This window comes from Aotus nancymaae, unplaced genomic scaffold, assembly GCF_030222135.1.
Source record: "Aotus nancymaae isolate 86718 unplaced genomic scaffold, 86718_ANA_hifiasm-v0.15.2.pri h1tg000059l, whole genome shotgun sequence".
Taxonomy (NCBI): Eukaryota; Metazoa; Chordata; class Mammalia; order Primates; family Aotidae; genus Aotus; species Aotus nancymaae.
The window spans coordinates 10,698,918-10,716,085 of NW_026988473.1; the positions used below are offsets into that span (position 1 = coordinate 10,698,918).

The 17,168-nt window shown below is 39.0% G+C and overlaps 1 protein-coding gene and 1 pseudogene across 2 annotated transcripts in view; both read left to right on the plus strand.

Moving 5' to 3' along the window:
- The window catches only part of PATL1 (PAT1 homolog 1, processing body mRNA decay factor), a 33,417-nt gene that overhangs the window by 8,003 nt on the left and 8,246 nt on the right, over positions 1–17,168 (plus strand). For both annotated transcript variants that reach the window (XM_012454310.2, XM_012454311.3), the window contains exons 3-15: positions 2,099–2,316; positions 2,619–2,699; positions 3,799–3,993; positions 4,925–5,026; positions 5,468–5,557; positions 5,770–5,987; positions 7,448–7,537; positions 8,781–8,961; positions 10,068–10,191; positions 10,995–11,092; positions 11,807–11,866; positions 13,044–13,192; positions 14,692–14,851. In XM_012454310.2, the coding sequence (XP_012309733.1) occupies positions 2,099–2,316; positions 2,619–2,699; positions 3,799–3,993; positions 4,925–5,026; positions 5,468–5,557; positions 5,770–5,987; positions 7,448–7,537; positions 8,781–8,961; positions 10,068–10,191; positions 10,995–11,092; positions 11,807–11,866; positions 13,044–13,192; positions 14,692–14,851 (1,766 nt within the window). The remainder of the gene's footprint in view (positions 1–2,098; positions 2,317–2,618; positions 2,700–3,798; positions 3,994–4,924; positions 5,027–5,467; positions 5,558–5,769; positions 5,988–7,447; positions 7,538–8,780; positions 8,962–10,067; positions 10,192–10,994; positions 11,093–11,806; positions 11,867–13,043; positions 13,193–14,691; positions 14,852–17,168) is intronic.
- Positions 17,008–17,140, plus strand: LOC135270365 (U4 spliceosomal RNA; annotated as a pseudogene).

The window sequence follows — 17,168 nt, forward strand, 5'->3', positions numbered from 1 at the left end:
GTACACACCTGTAGTTCCAGTACTTGGGAGGCTGAGGTAGGGGGATTGCCTGAGCCCAGGAGGTCAAGACTACAGTGAGCCAGATCATGCCATTGCACTCCAGCCTGGGTGACAGAGTGAGACTCTGTCTCAAAAAATAAAAAAGGGCCGGGCGCGGTGGCTCAAGCCTGTAATCCCAGCACTTTGGGAGGCCGAGGCGGGTGGATCACGAGGTCAAGAGATCGAGACCATCCTGGTCAACATGGTGAAACCCCGTCTCTACTAATACAAAAAATTAGCTGGGCACGGTGGCGCATGCCTGTAATCCCAGCTACTCAGGAGGCTGAGGCAGGAGAATTGCCTGAACCCAGGAGGCGGAGATTGCGGTGAGCCGAGATCGCGCCATTGCGCTCCAGCCTGGGTATCAAGAGCGAAACTCCGTCTCAAAAAAAAAAATAAATAAATAAATAAATAAAAAAAATAAAATAAAAAAGGATACTGAAAGGAGCAAAACTGTGAGTATAGCTTTCATGATGGAAGCAGAATGGAATGATAAGATTGGAGAAAACTGGAGTAAGATGTAGTGGAAGTAAGGTCTAGCTCCAGAGTGGCTGATAGAGGATTCTGAAGATTGTAATCTGTACTGTAATGGGATTCAAAAAAAAAAAAAAAATGATGCCAACATGCCAAATGCAAAAACAACCTTAGTGTCAGTGCTACAGACTGTATAGTAGTGTGCAGTAATAGCAGACATAGTTAAAATAAAAGGGGAACTACCCCTTCCTCTTGCTCAGCCTGTTTTCAGCACAGCAGCTAGTGATTCTTTTAAAAGTTAAGCCAAATGAAGACTTCCATTGGCTTCTCATTTCATTCATAGCAGCGCAAAATGAGCTCCCTCCTCATGACTTTTTGACCTCATTTTTTGTACTATTCTCCCCACCTGCCTCATTCCATTCCAAACACAGTCCTCCTTGCCTTTTTCAAAACTATCAATCGCACACTTTCAGGCCTTTATACTGACTGTCCCTCTGCCTGGAACCCTCTTCTCCCAGATACCCAAATTGCTAACTCTCTTACTCTTTAGAATCTTTGCTCAAATGTCATCTTCTCAATGAGGCCTACCTCTGACCATCTATTTAAATTTTCAATCTGCCTTTCTTCCTTTATATTCCTATAGCAATTTCATCTTAGAGTGTAATATCTAATCATTATGCTATTGTCTGTTATCTCTCTCTTTCCTGCTTGCATGAAAGTTTTACGAAGGATGAATCTCTGTCTCTTTTTGCACATAGATATGTCCCATGCATCTAAAATAGGGCTTGTCACATAATAAATGCTTACCAAATATTAATTGAGTGGAATGAATGGATTTCAAAAGCATGTAAAGAAGATGGCACTTATAATCTAAAAGAAAGTTGTATGCTAATGCTATGAGTTTTAACTTCTCTTTAAAGTTTTTGCTTGAAATATCATAGAATCTCAAAATCAGTAAGTAGTAGTGTATATATATATCTATTACCAATTTAGGAAACAGTTTCAGAATATGGTTTGGGCATAATTGAAAATGTTTTAAGCTGTTAATCCACATGCTTGAATTTTATTCCTAGTATGATGTTATTTGCTTTTAATAGTAAAAAGCACACTTTATATGTCCCTTAGTTTAAACCTTATTTCCTGCTTCTAAGTGGAAACTTAACTTTCTACCTATCTTCTGGAGTTATTCATTTGGTTAGCAGAAGAATTGTATAGGCTAGGCGCGGTAGCTCACGCCTATAATCCCAGCATTTTAGAAGGCCGAAGTGGGTGGATCATTTGCGGTCAGGAGTTCAAGACCAGCCTGGCCAACATGGTGAAACCCCACCTCTACTAAAATTACAAAAATTAGCCAGGTATGGTAGCAGGCACCTATAGTCCCAACTACTTGGGAAGCTGAGGCAGGAGAATCACTTGAACCCAGGAGGTGGAGGAGGCAATAAGCTGAGATCGTACCACTTCACTGCAGCCTGGGTGACAGAGTGAGGCTCTGTCTTTAAGAACAAAAAAAAAAACAGAATAATTGTGTAAAACTTTTTTGTACCACTATGAACTATTTCTTACTTGAAACTGTGTTATTTTATAGATGATGATTGGCAGGAAGCACATGAGCGCCTAGCTGAATTGGAAGAAAAGCTACCAGTGGCAGTTAATGAACAAACAGGCAATGGAGAGAGAGATGAAATGGATTTGTTGGGTGACCATGAGGAGAATCTGGCAGAAAGGCTCAGTAAGATGGTGATTGAAAATGAACTAGAAGATCCAGCTATCATGAGGGCAGTGCAGACCAGGCCAGTTTTACAAGTAAGTAAGTTACTCTGATTTGAGAACTATAGCAGACTAAAAATTAAAGTGAAGTATTGAACTTTGCCATTTTATTTTATCTACTCTAATGAGAGATTTTACATATGCCATAGGAAATTAATAACATATTTCCTGATGATAGCAGTTAAAGTTGGGGAATAATGTATATTCTGGAGCACTATAATTTCTTATTCTAAAGCAGCTTGAGGCTCTTTTGGAACCTTGCTCCCCAACAGCAGATAAGTCACTCAGAGAGTATACAACATTTCAGACTTTGTATGTATGTTTTCCTTTTTTGTTAGCCTCAACCAGGAAGTCTGAATTCCAGTATCTGGGATGGATCTGAAGTTCTGAGGCGAATTCGAGGACCGCTGCTTGCTCAGGTATTAAATACTTTCTCTTTATATAAAATTTCTAGTACCCAAAAATTTTAAGTTGGTTTCTGTTGTCATCTTTTCCTTACTTGAAGGGGTTTGCAGGTCTTTCATTTGCTAGAATTATGTTGACTACTGCATCCAGTACTTAGCTATACCTTTCTTCAGCCTCCAGGGTAAAGGTTGCAAGAGAGCCATTAGAATTTAAATTTGTTAGTGTATGATTATGATTTGAATCACTTAAAAAGTCATTTCTGAGCCAGGCACAGTGGCTCATGCCTGTAATCCTAGCACTTTGGGTGGCTGAGGCAAGTGGATCATTTGAGGTCAGGAGTTCAAGACTAGCCTGGCCAACAGGGCAAAACCCTGTCTCAATTAAAAATGCAGAAATTAGCCAGGTGTGGTGGTGGGCGCCTGTAATCCCAGCTACTCAGGAGGTGGAAGCAGGAGAATCACTTGAATCTGGGAGGCAGAGGTTGCCTGGGTGATAAAGGAGACTTGGTCTCAAAAAAAAAAAAAAAAACAGTTATTTCTATGCAAAACTATAGGGGTTGGGCATGGCAGAAGGGATTAACTACAAAGGAACAATACAAAGGTTTGGGGGGAATGATACAACTGTTCTCTCTTTCTCTCTCTCTTTTTTTTTTTTTTTTTTTTTTTTTTTTGAGACTGGGTCTTGCTCTATCACCCAGGCTGGAGTGCAGTGGTGCAATCATAGCTCTCTGTAACCTTGAACTCAAGTGACCAGGCTCAAGTGATCCTCCCACCTCAGCCTCTTGAGTAGCTGAGACTACAGGTGCATGCCATCATGCCTGGCTAAGTTTTTTATTTCTGTACAGATGAAGTCTTGCTATGTTGCCCAGGCTAGTCTCAAACTCCTGGCTTCAAGTGATCCTCCTACCTCAGCCTCCTAAAGCCCTGGGATTTCAGGCATGAGCCACTTAACCAAACTCAGAGAACCGTATTCCAAAAAGTGAATTTTACTATATGTGAACTAAAAGTAAAAATTTAAAAAATAATTTATTAAGTTATTCTTGGCATCTGTAGAGATTACTAAAACATATCAAGTTAGTTAATTTCTATTTTATTTTACCACTTCTTCAATTAGGAAATGCCTACAGTGTCTGTATTAGAATATGCCTTGCCTCAGAGGCCCCCCCAGGGTCCAGAAGATGATCGGGACCTTTCTGAACGTGCATTACCAAGGCGGTCAACTTCACCTATCATTGGGAGTCCTCCTGTTAGAGCTGTCCCCATAGGCACCCCACCTAAGCAGATGGCTGTACCCAGCTTCACCCAACAGGTACCTCTCATTAACAGGCACCCAGCCCAGGATGTTGGGAATCTGGGCAAAATTATTGGGAAAATTGGTGATGTTGGGTGGAGGGTGGAAATTTTGGGTAGGCATTAGATTAGAAAGAAAAACAGCTAGTTAGAGGAGAAATTAGTACAAATAAGAGACACATTCCCTGATACCCTTTGATGCTACTATTGCTGCTGCCTTTTAATTGGGGGAGAAAAAAGGGTAGTTAGCCACATTTAGCACATATATCCTTTTTAAAGTGTTTTGCTGGCTGCCCAAAACATTGTCAGAGAGATAACTGAAAGCTGGGGGGAGTGGGAACACACAGCATTGTCCACATCCCTTTTTACCTTTAAGATATCCCTGCTTTCCCTAGAGCCTGTGCAGTCCTGTTCCATAGACTTTCCTCCACCTGAAACCAGCAGCTGAAAAGGAAGGCCAATTTGGAAGGTATGGGGGGAGGGTGGTGTTGGTATGGCCTAGTTAGGCTCAACATCCTATGAAATGGTGGAGTCACAATGTATCACAAAAGTGCTGAGCATGGCGGCCATATCACAGGGGCTTCAGAATAGGACTTAGTTAATCCTCCAGCTTTCTTATCATTCCTTCTCCCTCGGTGCTACCAAAATATATCCTCTTGGAGAGAATTTGCAAGTCAGAATATCTGCTGGTACCTCCCTCAGACAGCATGGAAGGGTGGGGATAACTGGAGAATTAGCTAAATCTTCCTCAGTTGCTACTGACACTTTTCTTGATTTGTGAGAGAAAGTGGCCTAAGGTTCTGTATTTGAATCTGTAGCCATAGCCATTTGCTTAGAAGTAGGGCTTTGCATTGAGTTCTATGTCTCTACCAGTACTTGAGGGGAGGGAGTGTAGGTGGAAGAAAAACTGATTTCATTGAGTGTAGTTGTATATATGTTTGTCCTGATAGATTCTGTGTCCGAAGCCTGTCCATGTTCGGCCCCCAATGCCACCGCGTTATCCTGCTCCCTATGGTGAGAGGATGTCTCCAAACCAGCTCTGCAGTGTCCCGGTATGTCACTGTAAGCCTAACAAAAATGTGCAATGTGTATTTTCTGATCACTATTTGTATGATCACTCCCACTATTTAGATTTGCTGATATCTCCAAAATTATACCTATTCTTTATAATCTCCTTACTTAAATTTCTGGATCTAATTGTCCCCAGGTCAGATGACAGTTGTTTCTTCCATCAACTCTTTTCCTATCTTTAAAAATCTAAACTCATTGTGATCATCTGGTTCCCTACTGTTTCAGTCCCACATTCTACTGCTTTATTTTCATGTAATATGGTCATAGTGTTTTTATAATTTCTTTTATTATATTCCAGAGCTTGATTCTATAATTTGAGAGTTTTATATCCAAGTTTATACTGCATTTCTGCTGAGTTTCCTTATTATATTGATGTACCCCCTGTTTTACAGTATATTCTTTTTTTTTTTTTTTAACCTTAGAACTCTTCCCTCCTGGGTCACCCTTTTCCTCCTAGTGTTCCTCCTGTTCTCAGCCCCCTTCAGAGAGCACAGCTTCTTGGAGGAGCACAGGTAAGCCTGTCATTAGCCCTGCCAATAAAGAACTCGCCTACTTTCCTAAAGTTTATTAGATGATAGCCCCTTTTTTCTGCTATTAATCACAATTATTTTTGCCTTTACTTTTTCAAACAAAGTTATTGATAGAAACAGTATTCACTTTTCTATAGAGAAAAGCAGGAGGACTTGCTGATTGTCTGAATCTAAAATCTTGTTCCTCTTTGTAGCTACCGCCTGGACGGATGTCTCCCAGCCAGTTTGCACGGGTCCCTGGATTTGTTGGTAGTCCACTTGCTGCCATGAATCCCAAGTTGCTACAAGGGCGAGTTGGGCAGATGCTTCCCCCAGCACCAGGCTTCCGTGCCTTCTTTAGTGCTCCACCCTCCGCTACACCACCTCCACAGCAGCACCCTCCTGGTCCAGGACCTCACCTGCAAAACCTAAGGTATACAAAAATCAGTGCTGCTGCTTATTGATTGTCAGCCAAGTCTCTTGATTGTGGATGTGTAATTTTGTAAGTCTCTTGATATTTGCTAACTAATAAATTTTAAGATGTTATCAGATCCTCAAGTTAGCAGACACGGAAATATTTGACAATCTCTCAGCTTTCTTGTGAATCACATTTTCCTCACATTACCAGAGGGTATAAAACCAAGGGATAGATGCTAAAATGTCAGATAATCTTCACACTAGCTAAGTTGTTTGCTTTTATCCTCTGATTTTATAACAACAGGGGTTCAAGTTCCTGTTTCAGTGAAGTTGTGTTTTATTACATATAGTATTGTAGCAGTCAGGATTTTTCAAGAGAAACACGAGAACCAGTAGAAGAAAGAGAGCAAGAATGTTCATGTGAGCAGGTTTTATTTTAAGAAATCGGCTCATGTGATTGTAGAGGCTGACAAGTTCGAAATCCATAGGACGGACCAGCAGGCAAGAAACAGGTAAAAGCTCAAGTTGCAGTCTTGAGTTTGAAGTAAGTACGGCAAGTCAGCAGTCAAGACACTCAAGCAGGACTTCTGTGTTCTAGTCTTGAGGCAGAATTCCTTCTTCTGGGAAACTTTAGTTTTTGTTCTTAAGGCCTTCAACTGACTAGATGAGATCCACCCACATTATTAGGGGTAATCTCTTTTGTAAGGTAAACTGATTATAAATGTTAAACACATCTATACAAAATACCCTCACAGCAACATCTAAACAAATGTTTGACCAAATAACTGGGTATTAAGGCCTAGCCAAGTTGACATGCAATATTAACTATCACACATGTATCTTTTATGACATTCCCACATAGTTGAAGCTGAGTACATTAAATCTACTTAGACTTCTGTTAAAAAGTTAGAAGCAAAAAGAAAAAAAAAAATTCTACTGCTCTACTGCTAATTCACTCAGATTTCATGATCATCCTTTTAGAATTTGGTCTTTGTGGAAGATATGTAAAAATAGGACTATCTTTTGCTTCTAAAAGGTCTCCTTAGAATAGACTTTTTTTTTTTTTTTGAGACAGAGTCTCACTCTGTCTCTCAGGCTGGAGTACAGTGATCCACGCAATCTCAGCTCACTACAAACCTCTGCCTCTCAGGCTCAAGTGATTCTACTGCCTCAGCCTCCCAAGTAGTTGGGACTACAGGCGCCTGCTACCATGCCCAGCTAATTTTTGTATTTTTAGTAGAGACATGGTTTCACCATGTTGGCCAGGCTGGTCTCAAACTCCTGACCTCAAGTATTCCACCTGCCTTGGCCTCTCAGAATGCTGGGATTACAGACGTGAGCTACCGCAACTGGCCCAAATAGACTTTTGTAGTCCCTTAAGTTAACCTGTATGAAGTTATCCTGTAATGACACATTCTTTAAAATTTCAAATCATCAGGATGACAAAACTGAGAGCCTCTTTTATGTTTTTCTTAGATCTCAGGCCCCAATGTTTAGACCGGACACAACTCACCTTCATCCACAGCACCGTCGACTCTTGCATCAGAGACAGCAACAGAATAGAAAGTAAGTACTTGTCCGACTCCTTTATGGCTTCTTAATTCAGCTTTTAATTTTGACAGTATAACAACATAACAACATGCTATTTAGTTTTGTGTTTTTTTTAAGTAAGTTTGCTTCATATCCATAAACCCGTATATATTATCCACATGTATAAATATGAAAAGCTTAATATTGAGTAAAGAAGCAGGGATCAGAATTACATGTACCATTTATGTAAAACTAAAAGGGATACAGAATAATACTGTGTAATATTTAAAGACAGATACACAAGTAATAAAATTATAAAAACATTTCGTGGAGGATACCTACCAAGGGCATAATAGTAGTTCCTCTATGAAGGAAGAGAAGCTGAAAACTGGGTCTGGAAGGGTACAACAGGAATCTGACTATCAATGTAACACTGTGTTATTTTAATATTACTTTAAAATATTTGAAACAAATTTGACCAGATACATATTTTTCTATTAGGTCTAGGTGATGGGTAAATGGATATTTATTTTAGTATTTGCTGGGCTTTTTCTTTGCATTTGAAATATTTCATGATTTTCAATGAGTTAAAAAAAAATTATGTAGACTTCAGAACCAAATCAGCCTGTGTTCAAATCCCTTAGTCCACCACTAGCTGTATGGCTTTGGACAAGTTATTTGATCTCTCTTGGCATCTGTTTGTTGTCTTAAGTAGGGAAGAGAAGACTACCTACCTCACAGAGTTATTCTAAGGCTTATATAAAAGTATCTTAGCATATGGTAAGATACTCAGATCTTAGATTTATTTCTTGATTATTTATTGCATAGCTCTTTCCTCTTAAATTCTATTAAGACTTGGTTCTTTTTCACTCCCCCTTTAAGAAAAGCAAAGGGGAATCTTTTTTTTTTTTTTTTTTGAGACGGAGTCTTGCTCTTGTTGCTCAGGCTGGAGTGCAGTGGTGCAATCTCGGCTCACTGCAACGTCTGCCTCCTGAGTTCAAGTGATTACAGGTGGGTGCCCGGCTAATTTTTGTGTTTTTAGTAGAGACGGGGTTTCACCATGTTGGCCAGGCTAGTCTCAAACTCCTGACCTCAAGTGATCTGTCCAACTCGGCCTCCCAAAGTGCTGGGATTATAGGCGTGAGCCACTGTGCCTGGCCAGGGAATCTTTTTTTTTTTTGGAAAAAAAAAAAAAAAAAAGTGGCCTGGTTTATTCATCTGTTGTTAAAAATCGTAATTAATTTGCCCACTTGGAGTGAATATGGTGTATGTTTTTCAGTCAGCATCGGAATCTCAATGGTGCAGGAGATAGAGGAAGTCACCGGAGCAGTCATCAAGATCATCTCCGAAAGGATCCATATGCCAATCTCATGTTGCAGAGGGAAAAGGATTGGGTCTCTAAAATCCAGATGATGCAACTGCAAAGCACTGATCCCTACCTGGATGATTTTTATTACCAGGTAAATACTCTGTGCTAGTTTTGTGGATAATAGTTTGGTCCCTTACACTGGTAAGGATACTCATTTAAATATTGGTACAATTAAATATTTGTAAAATTCTCTTTTGAGGTACTTAGTCTCTTGCGCTATTCACTACAGTTTGCTTATATGCCTTTCACTTATATATAGAGGCTCTCAGACTAATATTTTCAAATCCCTTTTGGCATCAATAATATGTGTTTTTGGTTAGGGGTGGGATTGCGACAGGATCTCTGTTGCCAGGCTGGAGTGCAGTGGTCCAGTTATAGCTCACTGCAGCCTCGAACTCTTGTTTGGGAGGCCCGTTTGGGCAGATGACTTGAGGTCAGGAGTTCGAGACCAGCCTGGCCAAGATGGGCTCAAACAGTTTTTCCACCTCAGCCTCCTGAGTAGTTAGGACTATGGGTGTGTACCACCACACTAATTCTTTATTTTTATTTTTGTTTTTAGATAGGGTCTTCCTCTGTCACCCAGGTTGAAGTGCCATACTGCAGCCTCAACCTCCTGGACTCAAGTGACCCTCCCATGTCAGCCTCCCCAAAGGGCTGGGGAGGCCCGCACCATCACACCCAGCTATTGTTTTTGTTTTTTGTAGACATGATGTCTCACCATATTGCCTGAGCTGGTCTTGAACTCCTGGGCTGAAGTGATCCTCCCACTTCCGCCTCCTAAAGTACTGGAATTACAGGTGTGAGCCACCACGCCCAGCTCAGTTTTTTATTTTTTGTAGAGACAGGGTTTCACCATGTTGCCAGGGCTGGTCTCAAACTTCTGGCCTCAAGTGATCATTTTGTCTCAGCCTCCCAAAGTGATGGGATTAGATGCTTGAGTCTCACCCAGCCTGTTTTTTCAATTAAGAATATTGGAAGTCTAAAGAAATTTCCATTGGTGTTAACTAACTTGAAGGCTGGGCTTTTTTTTTTTTTTTTTTTTTTGATAGAGTAAATTTGTAGCAATCTAACAAAATTAGAGATCAGTACATTTCTAGAGTTGAACTTGTGTTACTGTCACTGGTATAAATTATTTAATGGTAAAGAACAGTCATGTTCTATGCTTGTGTTACAACTGAAATCATCTTCTCATGGTAGAATTACTTTGAAAAACTGGAGAAACTGTCAGCTGCTGAAGAAATACAAGGTGATGGCCCTAAAAAGGAGCGCACCAAGCTTATCACCCCTCAGGTGGCCAAACTGGAGCATGCCTATAAGCCAGGTAAGGTCCTCATAGGAAAAATGCCCATTATAAAAGAAATTTAAGAAGCTGCTGATGTGATTAAATACAGATATTTGTATAAGTGGAAGGATTTATAAAGATGTTTCAAAGTGATTTTAAAAGTACTGTTATCCTTAATAAATACAAAAGTCAGCCTTTATTCAAGCCTGGACTGAATGATTTGACATGTGTCCTTTAGGTCCTTTTCTACTTGAGATTTCATGATTTTTTAAATGTACTATAATTTTCAGTACCCCTAAAATAAGTAACGGAAATACTTTAGATTTTTATTGTGATAATTATTGCAGCAACAAAAAAAGAGAGAGAAAGGATAGATTTTAATAAGGGGTTGATTTTGTCTTTTTTTTTTTTTCTTCTGTTTTTGAGAAAAGATTCTTACTCTGTTGCCCAGGCAGGAGTGCATTGGCGCAATCTCAGCTCGCTGCAACCTCCGCCTCCCAGGCTCAAACGATTCTCATGTATCACCCTCCTGAGTAGCTGGGATTACAGGTGTGTGCCACCATATCCAGCTAATTTTTGTATTTTTAGTAGAGATGAGGTTTTGCCACGTTGGCCAGGCTGGTCTCAGACTCCTGGCCTCAAGTGATCCACCTGCCTCTGCCTCCCGAAGTGCTGGGATAACAGGTGTGATTCACCACACCCGGCCTAAATAATACATTGACTTTTGTTGTAAATTATTAGATTATGAATAAAGGACAGAAGAAAGTAAAGATCTTTGAACACTGCCTGCCTACATTGCTGACTTTTTATTTTGTTGGAAAATTTTTTTTTTGTCTTTGCAGTACAATTTGAGGGCTCTTTGGGAAAGCTTACTGTTTCTAGTGTGAATAATCCCCGAAAAATGATTGATGCTGTTGTGACATCTCGGAGTGAGGATGATGTAAGTGTCAAACAGTTGTCTGTTGAAGAACATCTGATTTGTGACCACTTCTTTTAGGGTCACCATGGAATGAGATCAGGCATGGTAGAGTTGTTTGTTGTCTAACCCGGGGCCTCCCACCTTGTTATGCATTCTAGTTTTCCAGAGATATGCTGCGATATTAACACCTTCATTTCTAAGGTAGCCAGGCAGAGATTAGGGTGGCAGGAGTCTTTGGACTGGCTAGGTCTGGCTACAAACAGCATGTCTTTACTGCAGTTTGATGTTTAAAAAAATTATCATTTCCTATGTGTTTTAAGATTTTCAGGAAGAGGATCAGAAAAAAATAATTATGGGATACTAGGTTTAGTACCCGAGTGATGAAATAATCCATACAACCCCTGTGACACGAGTGTACCTATGTAACATGTGCCCTATAACCTGCACTTGTACCCTTGAACCTAAAATTAAAGTTTAAAAACAAAAAAGATTGTTATATTTCATATGATTTCTTTATCCAGATTACCCTTTGCCTATCTCTGAATGTAATTTGATAGTTTGTGGGTTGATTCAGTTAACTCTGATCTTTGTTCATAGGATTGTTTTAGATTATTAACTTTCAGAGAATCAATTATCTTCTCAAAGTATTGTCACAAATGAACCTACAGATGCACATTTGGTAAATTATTTTAACAGAGGTAAAGAATTTGCATTGAAGAGTCTTGTCTTTTTTAGGAGACGAAAGAAAAACAAGTTCGAGACAAGAGGAGAAAAACCCTTGTCATAATTGAGAAAGTAAGTTTTAGAATTTGTTGCTATAGTTTGTTTCAAATATGGAACTGTCAGATGTGTGTATACACTAAAACTGAAAGAGTGAACAATCAATCAGTATTCTTTGGTTTTAATTAATGAATATATTCCTGTAAGTGACTATTGTGTACCAGATCACTCTGAAAGGATTATGGTATGCTTCACCTGTTGGCATCATGGAAAGAGCACTGCAGTTGGAAGTATACTGGGTTTTTGTCGAAGCTTATTCAGTTAATAGCTGAATGTCTTTGGGCAAATCACCTTTCTAAGCCTGGTAAAACGGGAATAAAAATTACATAGTCCTACCTATGGATTAATTTAGTTCACAGATATTTATTGGGCACTCCCTGGTTACTGGGCTTTCCTTATCAAGAGGGATGCACAAGATGAAGTGACTGTGCAAGACAGGACATCTTTCCTTTGAGTCTTTATAAGTGATAAGATTTCTAGAATCCAAACTTCTTTGGTACTGAGGAAAATAATAGATATTGATAGTTGATTTGTAAAATGTCAATACTACATTGTAAGCCGTACATCATAGTGGTTAAAAGCATGGATTCTAGAACCAAGCTGTAAATCATGTCTTTTCCATTTCTGAGTCTGTAACTTAGGGTAAGTTACTTAACCATTCTATGCCGTCCTCAGTTTCTTTATCTGTAAAAACAGAGATGATAGTAGTTTTCTCTTTGGATTGCCTTTTTTTTTTTTGAGACAAAGTCTCACTCTGTCTCCCAGGCTAGAGTGCAGTGTCAAGATCTCAGCTCACTGCAAGCTCTGCCTCCCAGGTTCAACCGATTCTCCTGCCTCAGCCTCCCGAGTAGCTGGGATTACAGGCTCAGGCCACCTCACCTGGCTAATTTTTTGTATTTTTAGTAGAGATGGAGTTTTCTCATGTTGGCCAGGCTGGTCACGTAAAGTATAATTATTTTACTATCTTTGCCTGCTAGAATAGAGGTCAGAGAGACAAAAAATGGTGGTTTGAGGATTTTTTATTTTTTAGGAATTTTCATACAGTTTTCTGCATTTAAAAAAATAATCTCCATCTTTCTATAATTTTCATTCTGTTGTCTTTATCTAGTAGTCCTAAACTGTGAAATTGTTTAATTAACACTCTGTGGTTCTGACCTAGCATGCTGTGGCCTGTTTTTGTCTCCCTTCTTAGACCTACAGTTTACTCCTTGATGTAGAGGACTATGAAAGACGTTATCTCCTAAGTCTAGAAGAAGAGCGACCTGCCCTAATGGATGAGAGAAAGCACAAAATTTGTGGCATGTATGACAACTTAAGGGGGAAATTGCCTGGACAAGAGAGGTAAGCATTGTACACTTTGAGGAAAACATTAAACTAACTGGACTCTTTGCTCTGTAAAACTGGGCTTCATACATTTCTGCTTTTTAGGTACCTTTCCCTACCATCTCTGTAAGCTCAGAATCTATCCTTTTAGCCTAACTCAAATGCCAGTTCATTTAAAATATGAATGATCTTTTCCAGTGAGGAGAGAAAAAAAAAAAACCTCTTTATCCTGAATTTATTCATTCAACAAATACATATTCAGCATCTGCTAGGGACAATGCTAGACACTAGAGATACAATGGGTAACATTATTGGGTTTTTGTTTTTGTGCTTACAGATTGTACCTGATTTATGATTACTATCATCTTTAACCTTGTAATCTTTACATATTTTCTTTATTACTAAGATCAGATGTACAAACATTTATACTTCCTGGTATTTCCACAGAATATTTATATCCTGTTGAAACTATTCAGTCTTCCAATGGGGAATCCCTTTCCTACTCCATTATCTGCAAAAGAATCTTGCTAATGTTAAACGTTCCGTAAATCTTAAATACTTATTTGTTGAATCAAGAGAACTAGGACTTCTGATAACTCCCTTTTCTTTTACCCATTCAAGAGAATTGCTGATCCTTCTAAGCCAGGACATACACACAACCAAACATAAGAACAAGCATTTTTCAACACACCTTGTCTGGACTTGGGCTGACAGGGAACTGATTGAATAAATGGTTTATCCATAGATTGGAATGTTATACAGCTATTAAAATGTATGTAGTTGAAATACATTTATTGATATGGAAACAAGAAGTTGTTGAATGAAAAAAGTCAGGGTGCAAAACCATATGAGTTCTATGGGCCCATTTTTTTATGAAAGAAAAAATACGTAATACACAACAAAATATTGTTTAAAATGGTAACACTAACTGAGTTGATGAATGTTTTTATTTTTGCCTTTTTTTTTTTTTTTAAGGTATTGCTCTGTTAACCATGTGGTGTTTGTGTGGTTACTTAAAAGTTAAGAAAGGAGGCTGGGCACTTTGGGAGGCTGAGGTGGGCAGATCACTGGAGGTCAGGAGTTCAGAGACCAGCCTGGCCAGTATGGTGATGGGCATCTATAATCCCAGCTGCTTGAGAGGCTGATGCAGGAGAATTACTTGAACCCGGCAGGTGGAGGCTGCAGTGAGCCAAGATTGCGCCACTGCACTCTACCCTGGGTGACAAAGTGAGACTCAAAAAAAAAAAAAAGTTAAGGAAATTAATGCATACAGTTTGGCCAAGTTTTTTTAAAGCATATAATTTGTAAAATGATGATTTTTCTACATTTGTAAAACCTGCAAATTTACTTTTTATTTGGTTGAGATTTGAAGTAATTTTTACTGTTTTATAGTACAAATTATTATAGAATGAAAACGAATGTAGTATTTCCATTCAGTAACATCTAAGAGGAAACAGTGAGGAATTCTTAATTGATCTTGCTAATTGATCTAAGTTGGCATTTTTCTTCCGTTGCAGGCCTAGCGATGACCACTTTGTACAGATCATGTGTATCCGAAAAGGGAAGAGAATGGTTGCCCGTATTCTTCCTTTCCTCTCCACAGAGCAAGCAGCTGACATTCTCATGACAACAGCCAGGAACCTCCCTTTCCTTATCAAGAAGGATGCACAAGATGAGGTGACCATGCAAGATGGGACATCTTTCCTTTGAGTCTTTATAAGTGATAAGATTTCTAGAATACAAACTTATTTTCCCCTCCTCTTCCCTTTTGTAGTTTTGTCTAATCTTTGGCCGTATGATTTGATTATTTAAAACAAAACCTTTAGTATTTCAGGCCTATATTTTTAATCCCATATTTGGTCAAACAGACTATGTTTCTAAACATGAGAAAAGCAACTCTTACTTGACATAGTCGTGAAGTTGTAGTCTGTATCAGAATTACTTGTGTAAATAATTCAGCTCCACCCCAAACTGCCAAATCAGAATTTACAGAAGGATTAGGGCTTTTGTATCTTTGTCTCCAGCTGAATCTGATGTTCACTGAAGTTTGAAAACTTCTAGTGTTGATTACGTGGCTAGATATAAAGTATCATTCATTGGTCTGTTATCAGTAGCTTAACATTGGCCTGTAGACTTAGTTAAATGGTATTCCACAGCAATTGAGCTAGCCTTTTTTTTTTTTTTTTTTTTTGAGACAGAGTTTTGCTTTGTCACACAGGCACGAGTGCAAGTGCAATGATGCAATCTCTGCTCACTGCAACATCCATGTCCCAGGCTCAGGTGATTCTCCCACCTCAGCCTCCCAAGTAGCCAGGACTACAGGTGTGTGCCACCACGTTCGGCTAATTTTTTTTTACTTTTTGTAGAGATAGGATTTTGCCATGTTGCCCAGGCTGGTCTCAAACTCCTAGACTCATGCAATCCTATCCTCTTGCCTTGACCTCCCAAAGTGCTGGGATTACAGGCTTGAGCCACTGTGCCAGCCTGAGGCTAGCCCTTTAAATAATTTTTATCATGATCTAAACTAGGCTGGAATTTGAAACATGGCTATCACATATACAAGTTAATTCTTGGTTAGAGTTTATCTCTCCTTATCCTTGTCATAGCACACCTGAAAGATGATAAGAAGTTCAAAATAAGAAATTGATAAAAGTAGTACAAAGGATGAGTATTAGTGCAAGACTCAGAATAGTAAAATACATGGGAGTGAACCTGTTACAGACTACAAGTTGAGTAGTAACGATCCAGGTAATGAGTCCCCAGAAAACACAGAATACCAGAATACCTTATAAATTGTATGCCATGAAAGGGAAATTCTTCTTCATAGATCCTTGAAATGTTAGCATCTGCAGAAGAAGTGATCGAGAAGTTTAGGTCTCATTGGAAAGAGTGAAATGGGTTAGGATAAGTATTTATTTAAAAGAGTTGGCTAGGCACAGTGGCTTATGCCCATAATCCCAGCACTCTGGGAGGCTGAGGCAAGTGGATCACTTGAGGCCAAGAGTTTAAGACCAGCCTGGGCAACATGATGAAAACCTGTCTCTACTGAAAATAGAAAAAAACAAAAATGAGCCGGACAGAGTAGTGTGCACCTGTGGTCCCAGCTACTCAAAAAAAAAAAAAAAAAAAGATTCCACAAATGAAAAATGATTAAATGATTTGGGAAAAGTTCCCATATTTGAGGTTTGTCCTAGAAAATAGAAGACCAAACTAAAAATTAACAGCTACCTTAGAGCATATAAATTGTAAGCGGTGTAATGGGCACTCACTCATAATCCCACCAGAGCTCTTCTGTGGAAACAAGTTTGGGAGAGCTTTATTTATTCAACAAATATTTGCTGAATAATTCTATGTGCCAGGCATATTTTACCTCCTAGAAATACAGCTCCTAGTTCTAGGTGCTAAAAGTTAAGAATACAAAAGTGCCTGCTTTCATGGAGCTTACCTGCTAGGGAGGAAAGCTTGGCTAAATACTGAGGCTGATTTTTACCTGTATGTTTCCAGGAGTAATAAATCACATCTCTAACTACCATTTTCTTGAAGTAATAGCTGGTTCTATGTCTGAACATGAAATGTACATGATATCCTGGAATATCTTGTGCCAGAAAGCAAGGAAGCTAATAGATTACTAGGGTTCTGTCTAAAGGATGCACAAACCAACTTCAAGGGGCTCATATTGGCCAAAAGTGGAATAATATTCATCAGAAAAAACAATTACAGCAGTAGATTGAAATATATCAAATATATTTAATGAGTTAATAATGTTAACAAACATATGGATCACCTTTGAAGACTTTTGGCTATCAACTCATTATTCAGAAAATTGGTAAATAAGTTTTGTGCAGCGGCAGTATCGTAGCCAATGAGGTTTATCCGAGGCACGATTATTGCTAATTGAAAACTTTTCCCAATACCCCGCCATGACGACTTGTCGGCTCTGGCAATTTTTGACAGTCTCTACGGAGACTGATATTAAAAAAAATAAAAATAAATA